Source organism: Sphaeramia orbicularis, chromosome 5 (genome assembly GCF_902148855.1).
Source record: "Sphaeramia orbicularis chromosome 5, fSphaOr1.1, whole genome shotgun sequence".
Taxonomy (NCBI): domain Eukaryota; kingdom Metazoa; phylum Chordata; class Actinopteri; order Kurtiformes; family Apogonidae; genus Sphaeramia; species Sphaeramia orbicularis.
In genome coordinates, this window is record NC_043961.1 from 44,714,198 (window position 1) to 44,732,427 (window position 18,230).

Genomic DNA, 18,230 nt, shown 5'->3' on the forward strand with positions numbered 1-18,230 from the left:
TTTAAGATGGGAGTGAAATGACTGGACTTAAGCGCACGGTGCTGAAGTGAAAGAGTTTATTAAAAGAAAAATAAGCTTGAAATGACACCAAAATCTGCAGTGATAATGCGCAGTACACAGGAATGAGGATCAGGGTGATGGATGTGTGTGTTGGACGGTTAGTGTTTTAACGTTCACTTCCCTCTATTATTCTTGTGTATCTTTGTTTTATTATTATACCTTCTACTTCAAATTTCTTCATCTGATATCTCATTATGACTCATAATTTCTAACAGTACAGATCAGTTTTCCTGCATATTTTACAGTAATGTGTATTTCAGCTCCACAGACAGAGCACGATCCCAAACACATCAAATACACATCATTCTAAAACACTTAATGTAAAAATAGGTTAACGTAGTTTAATGTTTGAAAAGAGCATCAATAATCACCAAATTATGCGTGGACATTTCCAATGCTGGGATAGGCTCCAGCGCCAGAACGAGCAATACAGAAAATTAATGAATGAATGAAATAATGAAGAAACAGTACTCATACTGTTCAGTCCTTAACTACTGTATGTTAAGTTGGACATGACAACAGATGTGCATGATTGATGATTGATCACTGTTCTGGGGCATTAAACTATGTTAATCTGGGTTTTTTATGTTAAGTGCTTTAGTATGTCCCTCTTCTTCTGCTACTGTTGGACCAAAACAACGGCCACAAATGCTGGATCTTCATCTTGTAGCTGTAGAAGTTTCAGTCTTGTGGGCTTTATTACCCTCTTGAATGCGATGATCACGACATGGGACTTTTAGGCCACTGTTTATATACCAGTCTAAATATTCTGCTACAGCATTAGATCTTCCTACCAATGACTTGAGAGTGCCATGAGTTTCATGTAGGGTGACATACATTCACCTGACAACAAAATAATGTCTGAAGTGGGCCGTAGGTCTGACATAGGAAGGTCTCAAGGCACCCTTACAAAGACCGTGACAACTGTATATGGTGTTCATACGACACAAAATCACGTCATTTTCCCACGAAGGCCTCAAGATGTTTCTTGCGTTTTGAATGGCAGCCATACTGACTTCATAAAATGGCTTTAAGAAACTACTGCTCCCCTCCACGAATGTCTATGAACTCCAGGACGTGTATGAACCGGGAGATTTGTACAAACCCATCGTTCGTAAGAAGCTTTGTGGACTGAGGCTTAAAATAGTGAAAAGTTTGGTGTTGTCATTATTTATCTACATCATAATACTGGAAGGTCTGAGAGCATCTGTGTGTGTGCGTGTGTGTCTGCACGATTCTGAGAAATTATGATGTTTTTAACAGGCCAATTTGATACCTACAGTTGAGGAATAGTCCCATCTTGACATTAAATATCTTTAAAATTCCCTTTTTTTTAAAGTCAGGAGGGACTGATTTAATTCATGTTGGGTCACGTCTCTAGCAACGCATTTCAGGGAGTTTGTCCAAGTGGCGTTTACCGTTGCACATGTGCAAATAGGCAGTTGATCTGGTAGTGACAGACAGCAGAACCAACCAATAAAGATAGAAGACGCTAAAACAGCACATTGGCCCGCCTGATGGGCAATTTGAGTACAAATATCAAGACGGAACAGTTGACTGACAAAGTATTATGCACACTCTGTGGAAAGGAGTTTTCTTTTCACCAAAGCACTTCCAGCTTTTAAATACCACATTCACGCAAAAGCATACATTAGTTGGGGATTCTGCTAGCTTACCATAATACTGGGAGGTCTCAGCGCATCTGTCTGTCTGTGTATCTGTGGGGCTCTGAGAAATTGAGATGTTTTCAAGCAGCCCATCTCGACAATAAATATCTGTTTTTTTTTAATTACCTTTTCTAAAGTCAAGAGGGACTGATTAATTCATGTTGCTAAGCAGTTGCTAGTGGGAGGGACAGGCAGCAGCCTTGCACATCAGGAGACAATGCGCATGATCAGCATTGTTTCACATGGTAGAGACTATCTACAAAATATAATACATATACAACACACAGCCCTTACAGCAGTTAAAATTATACATGAATAGTAATTTATTTAAAAAAAAAAAAAAAAAATCCAAATCTACTGCATTTCGTTCCAATTAAAGAAAATTCTTTTGGGACAAATTTGGGGAAAAGATAATTTAGGATATTTTTAATATGTTGGTGTAGTCAAGTTCCCATTGGGAAATGGTCCCACAGCTAGAGGAGTGGATTTATCCACGGGGATTTAAGGTAGCAGGTTATAATGCTGTTATTTTCTGGTCTGACCACCTTCAGATCATAATGGGCTGAAAGTGAAACCTGAAGTAAAATGAGAAAATAACCCCTGATCTAAACAGTATCTATATCTCACTTAAATTTGTGCCAATACATAGAACAAATTGGAAAAATGTCCTGATTGTGAGATGGTAGGCTTCCAACGATGGGCTTCTCATAGAAAATTCACTCTCAAGGTGTTGTTAAGTCAATTGTTAAAATTTGCTCCGACAGTAATAAGTAAACAGTCCTTTTTATGTCCTTCCTAAAGTATTAAGAACCTGTTCTGCATTTATTGGTTTTATTTTTGATGTAAACATTCCTAGATTTTTTAACATGAAAAATCTGAAAACTCTAAACTAATAAAAAACAAAACCAGTCGATTTTTCAACATCTTTGGTTTTCTGCACCTCACTCATGGCAACATGTGTTTATGCAACTGTGCCCCTGAGCCCTTGAGCAAGGCAGGGCCAAGTGTGTGCGCAGGTGTCTACTCATGCCTCACCTGAAGGCCAGTAACAGTGAGGCGGCGGGCGTCGTTCACTGGAGCCATCACAGGCACCAGGTATGGACTGTCCGGGATATGCTGGTCATTGAACTTCACTGAGATCTCATAGTCACCTGGAGGATGAACAAGCACAGGACACGTCACTGACCAATACATCCACCAACACAGCTACAGCCAATGGGTGCTCTCTGTACCAGGCTCCTGGGCAATGTACGACACGCCACACGATCCATCTTTACGGTCATCAAAGGCAATCTCAGCCCTGCTGGGTCCTTCCACGGCGATGGAAAGACCGCCAGCCCCCGCCTCCCTGGTCCAGATACTGAACTCCGCTAAGGGAGGATGAAGACTGATATGAACAAGAAAAATCGAAACAGAACAAAGGAAAAAAGGACTTTGACAGACTCTTATTTAATTTAACTCAATATGTTTATTTCAGGCTGCTCATAGATATCTTTAAGGATTAATGCTAATGCCTTATGCCTGCCTGAGTTTCCTTTCCGTGTCTGTATTTTTTACTCCTGTCTGCCCTTTGTTCTTCTACTCTGCATGTGGTTTGTGGCATTCTTCAGGCTGTTACTGTAAAGGGGAAAATGTTCTTAATGTCTTGCATTAAGTATTTATTTATACATTTGTCTTGTTGCTTCTTTGTTATCTTACTGATTCTGCATAATGTGGTATCCAGTGATATACCCGCATATCAGGATTGCACAAAGAATACATTAAACATATGATGATCAATTTGGTCATTAATATTCCAGAAATCCTGCAAATCTACCACTAGACAAGTATTTTAAATACTCTGCATATTCAAATATAGGGTATAAAATTAACCCCGCCAAGTGCCAATGGCGGGTAAAAAATTTGTTTGGCATGTAAAACAAAAACACACACTCACCAGTGGCAGAAGGAAAATTTTGAATTGCATGTGAGTTTTTGTTTTCATCCATTGGACCATTTATGCCAGTGTTCATTCTAAGCAGGTTGCTGATGTGGCGATTACCTGAGCCAGAGTCTTGCACCAGGTTGGGTACCCAGTGGGTAACCCGCAAAAACATGGGTGGACAAAGATGCCTGCGCTTGTGCGCACATCGTGTGTCCAGAGTGAAATGAGAGAGAGAGACAGAGAGAGAGAAGTACTTATGGAGAAAAGTCAAACAACCTGATGTATTTTTATTCTTCTCCCTTTTCTAGCCTGTTAAAGCTGTGAGACAGACATTTGGCTAACTCGGTCAATGCGAAAGCTTGCACTTTTGAATAATTTTATGACATCATGATGCAGCAGTCACCTTGAATTGAAATATAATCTAATAAAATAAAAATAATCTAATTTGATCTGAGCATAACTGCATTTTTTAAGTGATGCTTAAGTTGGGCTTTCATAATAAAAAGGCATGGTAATTATTGTCTCCCCCTTGAACTGCCACCTTACCGTGGTGGGGGACTTTGAGTGCTCGAATGATCCCAGGAGCTATGTTGTTGGGGGCTTTATGCCCCTGGTAGGGTCTCCCATTGCAAACAGGTCCTGGGTGACGGGCCAGACTAAGAGCAGTTCAAAAGCCACTATGGAAAATATTAAAACAAGGACCGTGATGTTGCCCGGTATGGCGCAGCCGGGGCCCCACTCTGGAGCCAGGCCCGGGGTTGGGGCTGGTATGAGAGTGCCTGGTGGCCGGGCCTTTGCCCACGGGGCCTGGCCGGGCTCAGCCCAAAGGGGCAACATGGGCCCGACCTCTGGTGGACTCACCACCCACTGAGGGAACCGTAGGGGCTGGGTGCAATGTGATTTGGGTGGCAGTCGATGGCAGGGGCTCGACGATCCGATCCCTGGGTACAGAGTCTGGCTCTTGGGACATGGAATGTCACTTTGCTGGAGGGGCAGGGGCCATAGCTTGTGAGGGAAGTTGAAAGATACCGTCTAGATATAGTTGGGCTCACCTCCACACACAGCTCGGGCTCTGGAACCTAACCCCTCGAGCGGGGCTGGACTCTCCACTTCTCTGGAGTTGCCCGCAGTGAGAGGCGGCAGGCTGGTGTGGGCTTGCTCATAGCCCCACAGCTCAGCCGCCATGTGTTGGAGTTCACCCCGGTGACTGAAAGGGTCTGCACCTTTAGGTCGGGGACAGGAGCCTCACTGTTGTTTCAGCCTACGGTACAAATGGCAGTGGAGAGTACCCAGCCTTCTTGGAGTCCCTGGGAGGGGTGCTGGACTGTGCTCCGACTGGGGACTCCATTGTTCTCCTGGGTGACTTCAACGTGACAGTGAGACCTGGAGAGGGGTGATGGGGAAGAACGGCCTCCCTGATCTGAACCTGAGCATTGTTATGTTATTGGACTTCTGGGCTAGTCACAGTTTGTCCATAACAAACACCATGTTCGAGCACAGGGATGTCCATGAGTGCACGTGGCACCAGGACACCTTAGGCCGGAGGTCGATGATCAACTTCGTTGTTGTGTCATCAGACCTCCAGCCACGTGTCTTGGACACTCGGGCAAAGAGAGGGGAGGAGCTGTCAACCGATCACCAACTGATCACCAAGGCTAGCAGCCAACACAAAAAAAAAACATCAGTGTGTGGCTTCCTGGGGCAGATGACATGCTGCAGGACTGTTTTCAATGGACTGAATGGCAGATGTTTAGAGAGGCAGCAACTACAGACAGACGTGGATCTAGAGGAGTACACTACATCTGTCACAGGGTACATCAGTAAATGTGTGGAGGATGTTATGGTTTCAAAGACACTTACTATCCATCCCAACCACAAACCATGGCTGAATACTGAGGTGCGTTCCTTGCTGAGGGGCCGGAACTCTGCATTCAGATTTGGAGATGTAACAACACTCAGAGCTGCTAGGCAGAATTTAACAGCTGGCATAAAAAAGGCAAAAGAGAACTATGCTCTAAAAATCCAGGGTCATTTTTCCCCCAATGACCCTCAGAGAATGTGGGCAGGCATCAGAGAAATAACAGATTACAACAAGAAGGATACAGAAGGCCCCCTGGATCCTTTTCTTCCCGATGCCCTTAACAACATTTGTGCACGATTTGAGGCTCTTAACACCTCCTCTCCTTCCAGGCTCACCACAACATCCAGTGACCCCACCCTCAGAGTCACAGCAACAGAGGTGAGGAGAGTCCTACAGAAGGTGAACCCCTGGAAGGCTGCAGGCCCTGACAAGGTACCAGGGAGAACCCTCAAAGCCTGTGCCCACCAACTGTCTGTGGTATTCACAGACATATTCAACATGTCATTAAGCCAGGAGATGGTGCCAAGATGCTTCAAGACTGCTACTATCATACCTGTCCCAAAATGCCCCACAGTATCATGCCTGAATGACTACCGCCCTGTGGCTCTAATTTCAACCATCATGAAGTACTTCGAAAGACTGGTAATGACAGAAATAAAGAAGTCCACAGATGTGGCTGTGGATATCCATCAGTACGCCTACTGAAAAAAAACCGCTCCACTGCTGATGCCATATCCATACTGGTCCACATGGCCCTCACCCATTTAGAAAAAAAGGATCCTTACGTCCGTCTCCTGTTCCTGGATTATAGCTCCACCTTTAACACAATAATCCCACAGACATTAATAGACAAACGCACTCTTCTTGGTTTAACCAGGACCCTGTGTAACTGGATTTTAGATTTTCTCACCAACAGGCCACAAATGGTGAAGATCCACAACACCACATCTTCCTCCATCTGCCTCAATACTGGTTCACCCCAGGGTTGTGTGTTAAGCCCCCTTTTATACACCCTGCTCACTTATGACTGTGTTGCTCACTATACATCAAACCACATAGTGAAATTTGCAGATGACACTGCAGTGGTAGGGCTGATCACCAACAGCGATGAGTCCGCCTACAGGAGAGAGGTGAGCCAACTGGAGGCCTGGTGCAAAATTAACAATCTGTGCATCAATGTGAAGAAAACAAAAGGAGATGTTCGTTGATTTTCAAAGGAAAACCTGTGCCCCAACTCCTCTTCACATCAACGGGGATCCAGTTGAAATGGTCTCCTGCTTTAAATACCTGGGAGTACATATCTCAAATAATCTTAGCTGGACAAACAACACCAGCAGTCTGTTGAAAAAAGCCCACCAACGCCTATATTTTCTTAGGCGACTCAAGAAAGCAGGGTTGAGCCCCTCCATCCTGACTGCTTTTTACAGATGTGCAGTGGAGAGCATCCTCCCCTCCAACGTGACTGTGTGGTACAACAGCTGCACAGTGGCAGAGAAAAAAGCACTGTGGCGGGTGGTGAGAGCTGCGGAGCGCGTCTGTGACTGCTGTCTTCACTGCATTGAAGACCTGTACACCAGCAGGTGCAGGAAAAAAGCCCAAAATATCATGGATGATACCACCCACCCTGCACATGGATTTTTTTTTTTTCCATTTCTCCTATCAGGCAGGAGACTGTGGCACATCCAAGCATGGACCACCAGACTCCGAAACAGCTTTTATCCAGAGGCAGTTTGAAGAATGAACTCTTGCTGAACTTTGAGCCCCAGAATGCACTTTAAAATTGCACTTTACTGCTGTGCACTTTAGAAATAAATCTTTTTAGTTATTATTGGTAATTTTTTAGGGGGGGGGGTTATTGTATTTTATATCAGTATTTTATTATTTTATTATTTTTATCAGTAATTTATACTATTTACTAAATGCTGCTGACAGTCGGGGACCTGAGGACAATGTTTCGTTTCTGTGTATTCTATATGCTGAAATGACAAATAAATTTGAATCTTGAAATTTGAATGCTGGATGGTCAAAATAAAAAAAATGCAGGTGTTTTCAGATCACAAATAATGAAAAGAAAACAAGTTTATATTCATTTCTAAACAACACAATAATAGTGTTGTAACTAGGGAAAAGTTCAGCCATCAATATTTGGTGGAATAACCCAGATTTTCAATGACAGCTTTCACATGTCTTGGCTCTCCACCATTGCTGTTGGATGACTTTATGCAGCTCCTGGCACAGAAATTCAAGAAGCTCAGCAATGTTTGATAGGGGTGTGACTGTACAGAAAAATTTCGGTTTGGTACGTTTTTGGTACAGGGATCTTTAGTTTGATACATTTTCAATACGTTTTTGGTACAGTGAAGGAGACCAGTGAAGGGGGGTGGGGGGTGAGAGGGGTGTGACCCATAACTACCTGTGGGACACAGGACATTTCTACAAAATATTGTTCAGCTCATTTGTGCATTAACAGGCATCCCAAATGTTATGTAGTTTTGTATTTTTGAATGTTCAGTAATGCCTCAGTAATGCCGCAGCAGAGGCCCGGTGAAGGTGAAGAGGAGAAGATTCACTTGATTTTGCCAACTTGAGTTAAAAAATTAAAACCTTTATGGTATAAAGGAACCTGTGGAGTCTTTTGTGCCACAAAGCTGCAAAAAAAAAAAAACTGAAAAGTGAAACTTAACATGCTTCGAACATCCGACCCAGCTTCTGGGCCTCTGTTATACTCTCTTTTATTATGCTTTGGTTTTCGCAGCAGCACTGAGAATTCGCCAGTGCTGAATGTTTATAGAGGAAACTCTGCACATGGGTTCTGCTTGCAGCCATCCTCTGCTTGCCGAGTGTTTACATAGGCTACATGTATTAGTTTGGTTCACCTCCGTATTGTATCGAAGGCCCCAAACCATAATGGTTCGGTACAACCAGGTGCACTGTTACATCCCTAATATTTGATGGCTTGTGACCATCCACCTTGCTACACAGGTTTTCAAAGTGGGTTCAGGTCAGGAGATTGGGCTGGCCATGACAGGATCTTCATCTGGTGGTCCATCATCCACACCTTTATTGACCTAGCTGAGACAAGGAGCATCATCCTGGTAGTAAGACCAGTCCTCAGAGTTTGAGAAAGTTGTCAGAACAGAAGCTGCGTAGTTTTCAATAGTTATTTTGGATTCCAATTACTTTTGCAGTACTAATAACACTGTTTTTGCTTATTGTAAGAAGATAGTGAGGGCCACAGTAATGTTTTTTATACTTCTCTTTCTTAAATAAGGTTAAGGTGGGAATAAGGTGTGCTTGTAGAATGGAATGGCTGCCATGCATGCAGACATGCTGATTGCAGAGGACATTGCAGTGGTCTCTTAATATTTTCCAGAGCTGTATGAACCTTACAAATAATGAAATAAATATGGCCTTTGGAACACTGTCGTTATTCTTGCAGAGGCAAAACCAAACTTCTGAATAAAATAAATATATATATTTTTCATGTGCATAATCAAATGCAAACAAGCAATTGTATTTGTCTACTTTATAATTAGCTGTTTATATCCACAGAGGAAACACGGTGACATTTTTGCAGCCACTTTATGGGGGGGGGGGCAATCAGTGTAGTGACAGTGTATGTACCTGGTTCTCCTGCCTGAGCTCTCTCCAGTCCCGGTCCTCCTGCTCTCACCTTGGTGGCTCCTCCCTCCCCCAGTGGCCCCACAGTAAACTGGAAGGGGCTACTGGGCACATGCAAACCCCGGTACTTCACGTTTCACGCTGTGCACGCCCATCTCCGTGGGGACGAAGCGCACGCAGTAGGTATCCTTACCAACAGCCACCAACTCAGCGGGCTGGTGAGATCCGGAAGGAGACGTGACCTCAGCAGTGACATCGTGTATGTCGATGGCTATGAAGGACATGGAACAGAGAACAGTTGATCAAAAAATAATAAACACACAAATGGCAACAGGAAGGACTTCTACAAGCTCTAGGAACCGTAAGATAAGATAAGATAAGATAAGATATATAGATTACTGATCCCACTGAGGGGAAATGTCGAGGGGGGATGAGTGTTTAAAAACAAAGTGTAGAAAAACAGGCAGAAACATTCAGGAGTGAACAGAAATATAAACAGAATTTTCTATTTCTATTACTGCTTCTGTACATACATACATATTATTTACTTATAGTTGTACATGAATATTGTAACGGGGGGGGGGGCTTATTTCAAGAAAATTTTCAGATTGAACTTTAGCTCCAATTTTCTAATGCTCCATGTCTTGGAATACAAAAATGGGAAAAAATTTCAAATCAAGCCCAACTCCCACTCCATCCCCCACCCCAAAAATTACTTTTTCAACCCTGAAAACGTGGTTTTTTTTGGCAACTTTCAAACCTTCTTCACTTTTGATAAAGTACAATGTAGCACATGCTGGGCTCTTAAATGTTTTTTTGTGAGACATGTCATGTCGTAAGAGTGCTTTGCACTACAAAAGGTGTAATGTCAAGGTCAAATTATAGGTCAAAGGTCACCCAATGGTCAAAAATGCATATTTCATGGATTTAAGCTGTTAATGTGGGTTCTTCAAAATGTTCGGCTCAGGTTCTCTCCTCATAACATATCTATTGACCACAAGCAACTTCCATTCAATATGACACATTAAACAGAGCTATTTACTCAATGTATTATCCATATAGACATGTCAAAAATAACAAACGGTAGTTTCACATGACTTTACAAATTATATTAATATATCCCGTTGCGGGCGACACAGTGGTGCAGTGGTTAGCACTCGTGCCTCACAGCAAGAGGGTCCTGGAGTTTGCATGTTCTCCCCGTGTCTGCGTGGGTTCTCTCCGGGTACTCTGGCTTCCTCCCACCATCCAAACACATGCACTGATAGGTTAATGGGTTAATCTAAATCATCTGTAGGTGTGAATGTGAGAGTGATTGTTTGTCTCTATATGTTCAGCCCTGCAATGAACTGGAGAGATGTCCAGGGTCTACCCCGCCTTCACCCGTAAGTAGCTGGGATAGGCTCCAAGCGACCCCCATAACCCTAGTGAGGATAAAGGGGTTCAGAAAATGAATGAATGAATGTCCCGTTGCAATACTTGTAGCTCCATGACAATGGGTTGTAATGTAGTGTTACTGATGGGCAACACGGTGGTGCAGTGGTTAGCACTTGTGCCTCACAGCAAGAAGGTCCTGGGTTCGATTCCAACACCAGTCGATGGGGGTAGGACCTTTCTGTGTGGAGTTTGCATGTTCTCCCTGTGTCTGCGTGGGTTCTCTCCGAGTACTCTGGCTCCTCCCACCATCCAAAGACATGCACTAATAGGTTAATTGGTTAATCTAAATCACCCATAGGTGTGAATGTGAGAGTGATTGTTTGTCTCTATATGTCAGCCCTGTGGTGAACTGGCAAAATGTCCAGGGTGAACCCTGCCTTCACCTGTAAGTAGCTTGGATAAGCTCCAAGCGACCTAGTGAGGATAAAGCGGGTTTAGAAAATGAATGACTGAAGTGTTGGTGATTCCCGCCAAAATGGGTGCTAGTGTTTCCTGCCACACTAACAGCGGCAAATTCAAATGGAAGGTACATGTTGCAATACTTTGTCCCTAATGTGGCTTTGAAAGGGCCAAAGCCTTGGGGGGATCCCACCAGGAAACCAGAGGGAAGAGAACTTAGGACATATTTGATAAAATGTCAGAATGGTAGAATTTTTGAAAAAAAAAAATAGGCATTTTGGTGACCTTTAACCTACAATATGACCTTGACCTTAGACTTTTCATAGAACAAAGTCCTCTTACGATACAATGTGGCACTTACAAGATCATTAAATGCCCATCATTGAACATATTTATACATTGCACTGGACAAAAGAGTGGAGAAGCTGTGAAAGTTGTGATTTTCAGAGTTAAAAAAGTAATTTTCGGGGTGGGGGTGGGGGGTTTGGATGAAAATTTCAAAAAAATTACACAGGAGTGCTTAGAACATCTTGTTGCATCAGAAAATCAGGGCTAATGTGGTATTTGATATTAAGCCCCCCCTATTGTAACAGATGGAAATGTGCAATCTATTAGATTTTTTATTATAATTTTATAATTGAGGGTATTTTTGTAGCTATTGTTATTGGGGAAATCTTCATTTATTGTGGTGGCAAGTTAACTGTGTGTATACATGTTTATCAGTCTGGGGCCGTCAGGTTCAGCAAGGCCTTCTCTGCTGGCCTAAACACTATCAGAAACACTGACTTAATTTACAACCTAATTTCTAATAATTATTACCTGAAATTGTATTAATTTATTCCTAATAGACTATTCTCTTCATTTCTCTTTGGCCACATTGCTTCCAGTATGTGTATTGCGTATGTAAGATATGTAAGATATTTTGTCCAATCAAGATTTTAGGCTACATTTACATGTAACCGGGTATCTTTGAAAATGGATATTTCCCCTCCTCAGTTAAAAAAAAAAAAAAATACAAATTTGTGCATGTGTGAACTGTTTCCCAGAAAAATCATCATTTACATGGCCCCATATACCTACATATATATATATACCTACATATATATATATATATATATATATAATATAATTATATATATATATATATATACTATATATATAGGTACATAGGTAGGTAGGTATATATACATATATATATATATATATAATATATATATATACACATACATATATACACTTACCTATACCTATATATACCTCAAGAGCATGCCAAGCCTGTAGTGTGGGGAGATGATCGAGCACTGTTACCAGTCAGAATCCTGAAAAGAATTGCAACAAAATGTGACGTAACTGTCACGCGTTTTCCTGGTTCCGGGTCCAAACAAATCCGAGACATGCAACCAATACAATGCAAAGCAAATGGTTGACTGATGTGCCAGGGCAGATGAAAAAGAGTTTGAACTCTGTGGAGTTGAACCATGTTCTGTAGTTGTAAACAGCTGCGGTCTGTTTTTCAATCATGTTGTGCACAAATGTAAACAAGAAAAGCCCTCGGAGAGCACATACCTCCGCCAAGGCAGATCAGTTATTATTTTGCATTTTTTGTATAGTATTGATGGTTTCTATAATTGTGACGTTGTAGAGGTGGTAGAGGTGGTGCGGTTCTGCAGTGACCCGGGCTCGTGCTACTTTGCTTCTGTTTGTTTGTTTTAAACCAATCAGTGTAAGTGTTTATGTGTTTATGTCTGAGGCAACACGCTTCAAAAAGTGCTTGTGAGTGTGACTGTGCCATGTGCTGACAGCTGGCAAGTGTGATCACGCTATGAACTAATATATTTGACAACTGTCAGCTGGTAGCCTCGAACAATGGCGTTTAGGTTGCAACTTTTTCTGCTGGCGCTGATCATCAGCGAGCTCCTCGGCTTTAGCCCCTGCCAGATAACATCGCAGTGGGAACATGGATTACGACTGGTGTACTGCGGAGACGCACTACTATCCCTCCGATCACTCCAATCTACACCACCGGATGATTTACCAGCTGTCATCCGAGCAATGCACACCGGTACACAGCCGCCACGGAAGCGAGGGAGACGGGAGGTGTCTGGGAGCGCCTCCGCCGGAGAGCCAGCAAACCACTGCTGCCATCAATCATCCTGAGCAATGCGAGGTCACTGATTCCCAAGATGGACAAACTCCGGGTGATCCAGAAAAGCTGCTTTGAATACCAAGAATCAAACCTGATGATATTCACTGAAACATAGTGCCATAAAGAGGTCCCTAATGCTCTGCTAGACCTGGATGGGTTCTCACTGGTGCGCAATGGCCGCTCTGACGGGTCCGGCAAGAAGAACGGAGGAGGCGTGTGCATATATGTGAGTGACAAATGGTGTAGATAATATACAGTACAGGCCAAAAGTTTGGACACACCTTCTCATTCTTCGCATTTTTCTTTATTTTCATGACTATTTACATTGTAGATCCTCACTGAAGGCATCAAAACTATGAATGAACACATGTGGAATTATGTACTTACCAAAAAAGTGTGAAATAACTGAAAACATATCTTATATTCTAGTCTCTTCAAAGTAGCCACCCTTAGCTCTGATGACTGCTTTGCACACTCCTGGCATTCTCTTGATGAGCTTCCAGAGGTAGTCACCTGAAATGGTTTCCCAACAGTCTTGAAGAAGTTCCCAGAGATGCTTAGCACTTGTTGGTCCTTTTGCCTTCACTCTGCGGTCCAGCTCAACCAAACCATCTTGGTTGGGTTCAAGTCCGGTGACTGTGGAGGCCAGGTCATCTGGCGCAGCACTCCATCACTCTCCTTCTTGGTCAGATATCCCTTACACAGCCTGGAGGTGTTTTTGGGGTCATTGTCCTGTTGAAAAATAAATGATGGTCCAACTAAACGCAGACCGGATGGAATGGCATGTCGCTGCAGGATGCTGTGGTAGCTATGCTGCTTCAGGTTGCCTTTAATCTTGAATAAATCCCCAACAGCGTCACCAGCAAAGCACCCCCCACACCATCACACCTCCCCCTCCATGCTTCACAGTGGGAACTAGGCATGTAGCATCCACCCGTTCACCTTTTCTGTGTCGCACAAAGACATTGGCGGTTGGATCCAAAGATCTGAAATTTGGACTCATCAGACCAAAGCACAGATTTCCACTGGTCTAATGTCCATTCCTTGTGTTTCTTGGCCCAAATAAATCTCCTGTGTTTGTTGCCTCTCCTTAGCAGTGGTTTCCTAGCAGCTTTTGACCATGAAGGCCTGATTGGCGCAGTCTCCTCTTAACAGTTGTTGTAGAGATGTGTCTGCTGCTAGAGCTCTGTGTGGTATTCATTCTGGTCTTTAATCTGAGCTGCTGTTAATTTGCGATTTCTGAGGCTGGTGACTCAGATGAATTTATCTTCAGCATCAGAGGTGACTCTTGGTCTTTCCTTTCCTGGGGCGGTCCTCATGTGAGCCAGTTTCGTTGGAGCGCTTGATGGTTTTGCGACTGCACTTGGGGACACATTCAAAGTTTTTGCAATTTTCTGGACTGACTGACCTTCATTTCTTAAAGTAATGATGGCCACTTGTTTCTCTTTACTTAGCTGATTGGTTCTCGCCATAATATGTATTCTAACAGTTGTCCAATAGGGCTGTCAGCTGTGCATCAACCTGACTTCTGCACAACACAACTGATGGTCTCAACCCCATCAATAAGGCAAGAAATTCCACGAAGTAACCCTGATGAGGCACACCTGTGAAGTGGAAACCATTTCAGGTGACTACCTCTTGATGCTCATCAAGAGAATGCCAAGAGTGTGCAAAGCAGTCATCAGAGCTAAGGGTGGCTACTTTGACGAAACTAGAATATAAGAGATGTTGTCAGTTATTTCACACTTTTTTTGGTAAGTACATAATTCCACATGTGTTCATTCATAGTTTTGATGCCTTCAGTGAGGATCTACAATGTAAATAGTCATGAAAATAAAGAAAATGCGAAGAATGAGAAGGTGTGTCCAAACTTTTGGCCTGTACTGTACAGTCAGAGACACAGTATGCACCCCCGACAGAACCGCTTTGCATATCACTGAGACCCCATTACCTGCCAAGAGAGTTTGGAAACATCATAATAGGTGCTGTTTATATACCCCCCAGCGGCAGCGCAGGTAAAGCAGTGGCACGCATCACCGAGTGCGTGCATGAGCAGCTACAGCACACACCTGGAGCACCTATCTTCTTCCTAGGGCAATTTCAACCACTGTAAACCAGAGACTGTCTTATCAGGCTTTGAACAATATGTGAACTGTCACATCCGACACAATAGGACACTGGACAAATGCTACAGCAACGTTAAGGGTGCATACTCTACAAAGTCAAAGCCCCCTCTCTGTAACTCAGACCATAATACAATACATCTTATTCCTTCATATAAATCAATTTTTAAATCATGTAAACCCGTACATAAAACTGTTAACGTCTGGACAGATGAGTCAGTTGAGACACTAAAATGGTGTTTTTTGACCACAGACTGGTCCATATTTCATACCCTAGAGCTTGACGAGGCAACTGATACTATAACTTACTACATGAAATTCTGCATTGATGTGATAGCTAAGAAGGAGGTAGTTATATATCCTAACAACAAGCCCTATAAAACAAAAGAAATTAAAGAGTGCATAAATGGGAAGAAGCAAGCATTCAGGATTAAAGACAGAGTGAGTTTAATAGATGTTCAAAAAGAATTGAAGCAACTCTTTACGAAAGCAAGAGAACAACACAGACAACAATGGAACAGAGCCTCTTAACCTCAAATACTAAAAAACTTTGGAATACAATGAAAACAGTAACTAACATGAATCCTGTAAAAAAAAAAACAAATTACCACTCTAGATGAATAAATCAAATGAACTGAATGATTTCTATTTAAGATTCGAATTTCACTCATGAATGTGATAGAGTGATGCATTCTCTACCAGAAACTGATACCACTAGTTGGCTGGAGGTGGGCCCACTTTGTATTCACCGTCTCTTTTGCACTGTGCAGACTGCTAAATTCACAGGCCCAGATGGACTCCTAACTGACATCAGAATGGTGTCCAATATTCCAGCGGTCATTAGACACCCACACCGTCCCAGCTCTATGGAAGATGTCAATAATAACACCAGTTCCCAATAAGTCCTGTGCTACAGTGAATAATGACTTTCATCCTGTTGCTTTGACCTCCTTAATTGTGAAAGTTTTGAAAAAATTGTCGCATCCCTGCTTAAACCAGAAGTACAGCCAATGCTAGATGCATGTCAGTTTGCCTATAAACACAAACACAGTACTGAGGATGCAGTCCTATGCATGTTGCATTTATTTCTAGGCACTTGGAAGAGACCATGGGCGTTTTTAGCTCATTTTTGGGGGTGCTGAAGCACCCCTAAATTGATTCCCCAGCACCCCTAAAATATTTTAAGGTTGCTGAAATTTTTCTTATTTCTTGTTTTACTTTATGTCCATATTTAATATGCTAGAAAAATGTCAAAACCATACGCAGTAAATGGCTGAAACGTAATATTTTAACAACAGAAATACCGCCCCCCCACCCACCCACCTTGTCTTGGAAATGGTTTGATCCTCCCCCATCCCTCCCCCTTTCTCAATTCAGACTCTGAGCACTTCACAGGTAGGAAGTACTTGGTGGTAAACCAGGACATGTGACATTTCTTTACTTCAACCACTTAATACCAACACATTATCATCTCGGGCTGGGTAAAAAAATCGATTTAATCGATCTTAGATCGATCTCGTTTTAATTTTGTGTAATCGATTAATAGTGGATGTGATCGATTTTTCAGAGCAGGACCGGGAGTACACGGAAACGTGGCCGGCTCCGTCTTACGAACCCCTGGGGGGTGGTCTTGGTATCGCTTGCGACGGCTCTGTCGTGGAAAAGACGCAGAGGAAGGGTGAGGAAAAACCCCCTTCCGCTGGAGGTCCTCCCGACCTCAAACTCTAAAGGCGGCCATCCACTGTGCGATTATTTCGATCGTCGCACGCAGCTCCATCTCAAACTGTGCGAATCAGTCGTACAGTCAGGCTCACGATTCCTGTTCTCACACTGTACGGACCGACGCTCGTATTGCGACCTGACGGCTCACCACTGTAGGACCATACACACAGGACACACGACACGTTTGAGTGTTGTATCCGGAAATACAACGTTAAAATACCAAGGAATCCAAAAGTGCATATAGACGATTGTGCATTGGCATGAGTCACGAAATGGTAGTGCTAAACAAAAACCAACGAGCTGCTTTGGTAATATGTGCCTTATCTGTGAGGAATCAAAAAAGAAGAAAAGACAGTGATGTGTTTGGTGCAGGCATTGGTTGTCCAGACGTGGACAGTATGGGCTGTCATCCACTAGAACTAGAGATAAGCTGCAACAGCTAAACTGCACTAGGACAATAGCCAGCTACTCTTAGCTTGTACGCTACTGTACGCGTCTGTGTTCGCGCATGCACAGTGTGAGAATTTGAGGCGCATCGGTTCGTGGCACTGCTTTGACAGTATGATACACTCACGAGGAGCGAGCAGGATTTCAAACAGCTTCTGTTTTCCTTGCGAACACACGATTGCTGGTCGTGATGGTGGTCGTGAGGTGCTAATCGCTTCTCTTTACCCCATGTACACTGCACGAAACACGACACACAATTAGAGGCATATCAGGCCCGATCCCAGAAAGAGTCGCACGAGTGAGAAATCGTCTCTAAACTCGCACAGTGTAAGGCCACCTTAACCCGCAGTGTGAAAGAAGTGGCCGCCTGGCGACTCACGGAAGCCAGTGGTTCTTGCAATAATAAACTTGGATCCAAACTATCACCTATGGCTGAGTATGGAGTTAGAGGAATAATAAAGCGACAATGTCCAACCGCTTACGCTACGCTACCACCCCCCCACCCGCTCCCCGACCCAACATTCACAGAGCGCGTTCACCCCCCAGCCCTGCTCTGCTCCGACCAACAATCACGGAGCACCCCCCACCCCCCACCCCCCACCCAATGAGTAGAAGCCTCCAGCCAGAAAACAGAATAAAGATGACAAAGAACTACATCCTGAGCCACTGTAGAAACATGGCAATATTTCTGTCCTGATCATTATTTCAGAGCACATTCAGCTATTTACTGCTGAAATGTCATATTTATTTCCATTCTAATATCAATATTGATACCAGTATTGATGTGTTGCAAAACTCCACTACTCAAATAATCAGGTTACAA

The 18,230-nt window shown here is 43.2% G+C and overlaps 1 protein-coding gene across 1 annotated transcript in view; it reads right to left on the minus strand.

Annotated features, from left to right (window-relative positions):
- Positions 1 to 18,230, minus strand: part of flnba (filamin B a) — a 290,646-nt gene that overhangs the window by 53,875 nt on the left and 218,541 nt on the right. The window contains 4 exon segments of the mRNA XM_030135348.1: positions 2,763 to 2,878; positions 2,960 to 3,097; positions 9,137 to 9,269; positions 9,271 to 9,404. Coding sequence (XP_029991208.1) covers positions 2,763 to 2,878; positions 2,960 to 3,097; positions 9,137 to 9,269; positions 9,271 to 9,404 — 521 coding nt within the window.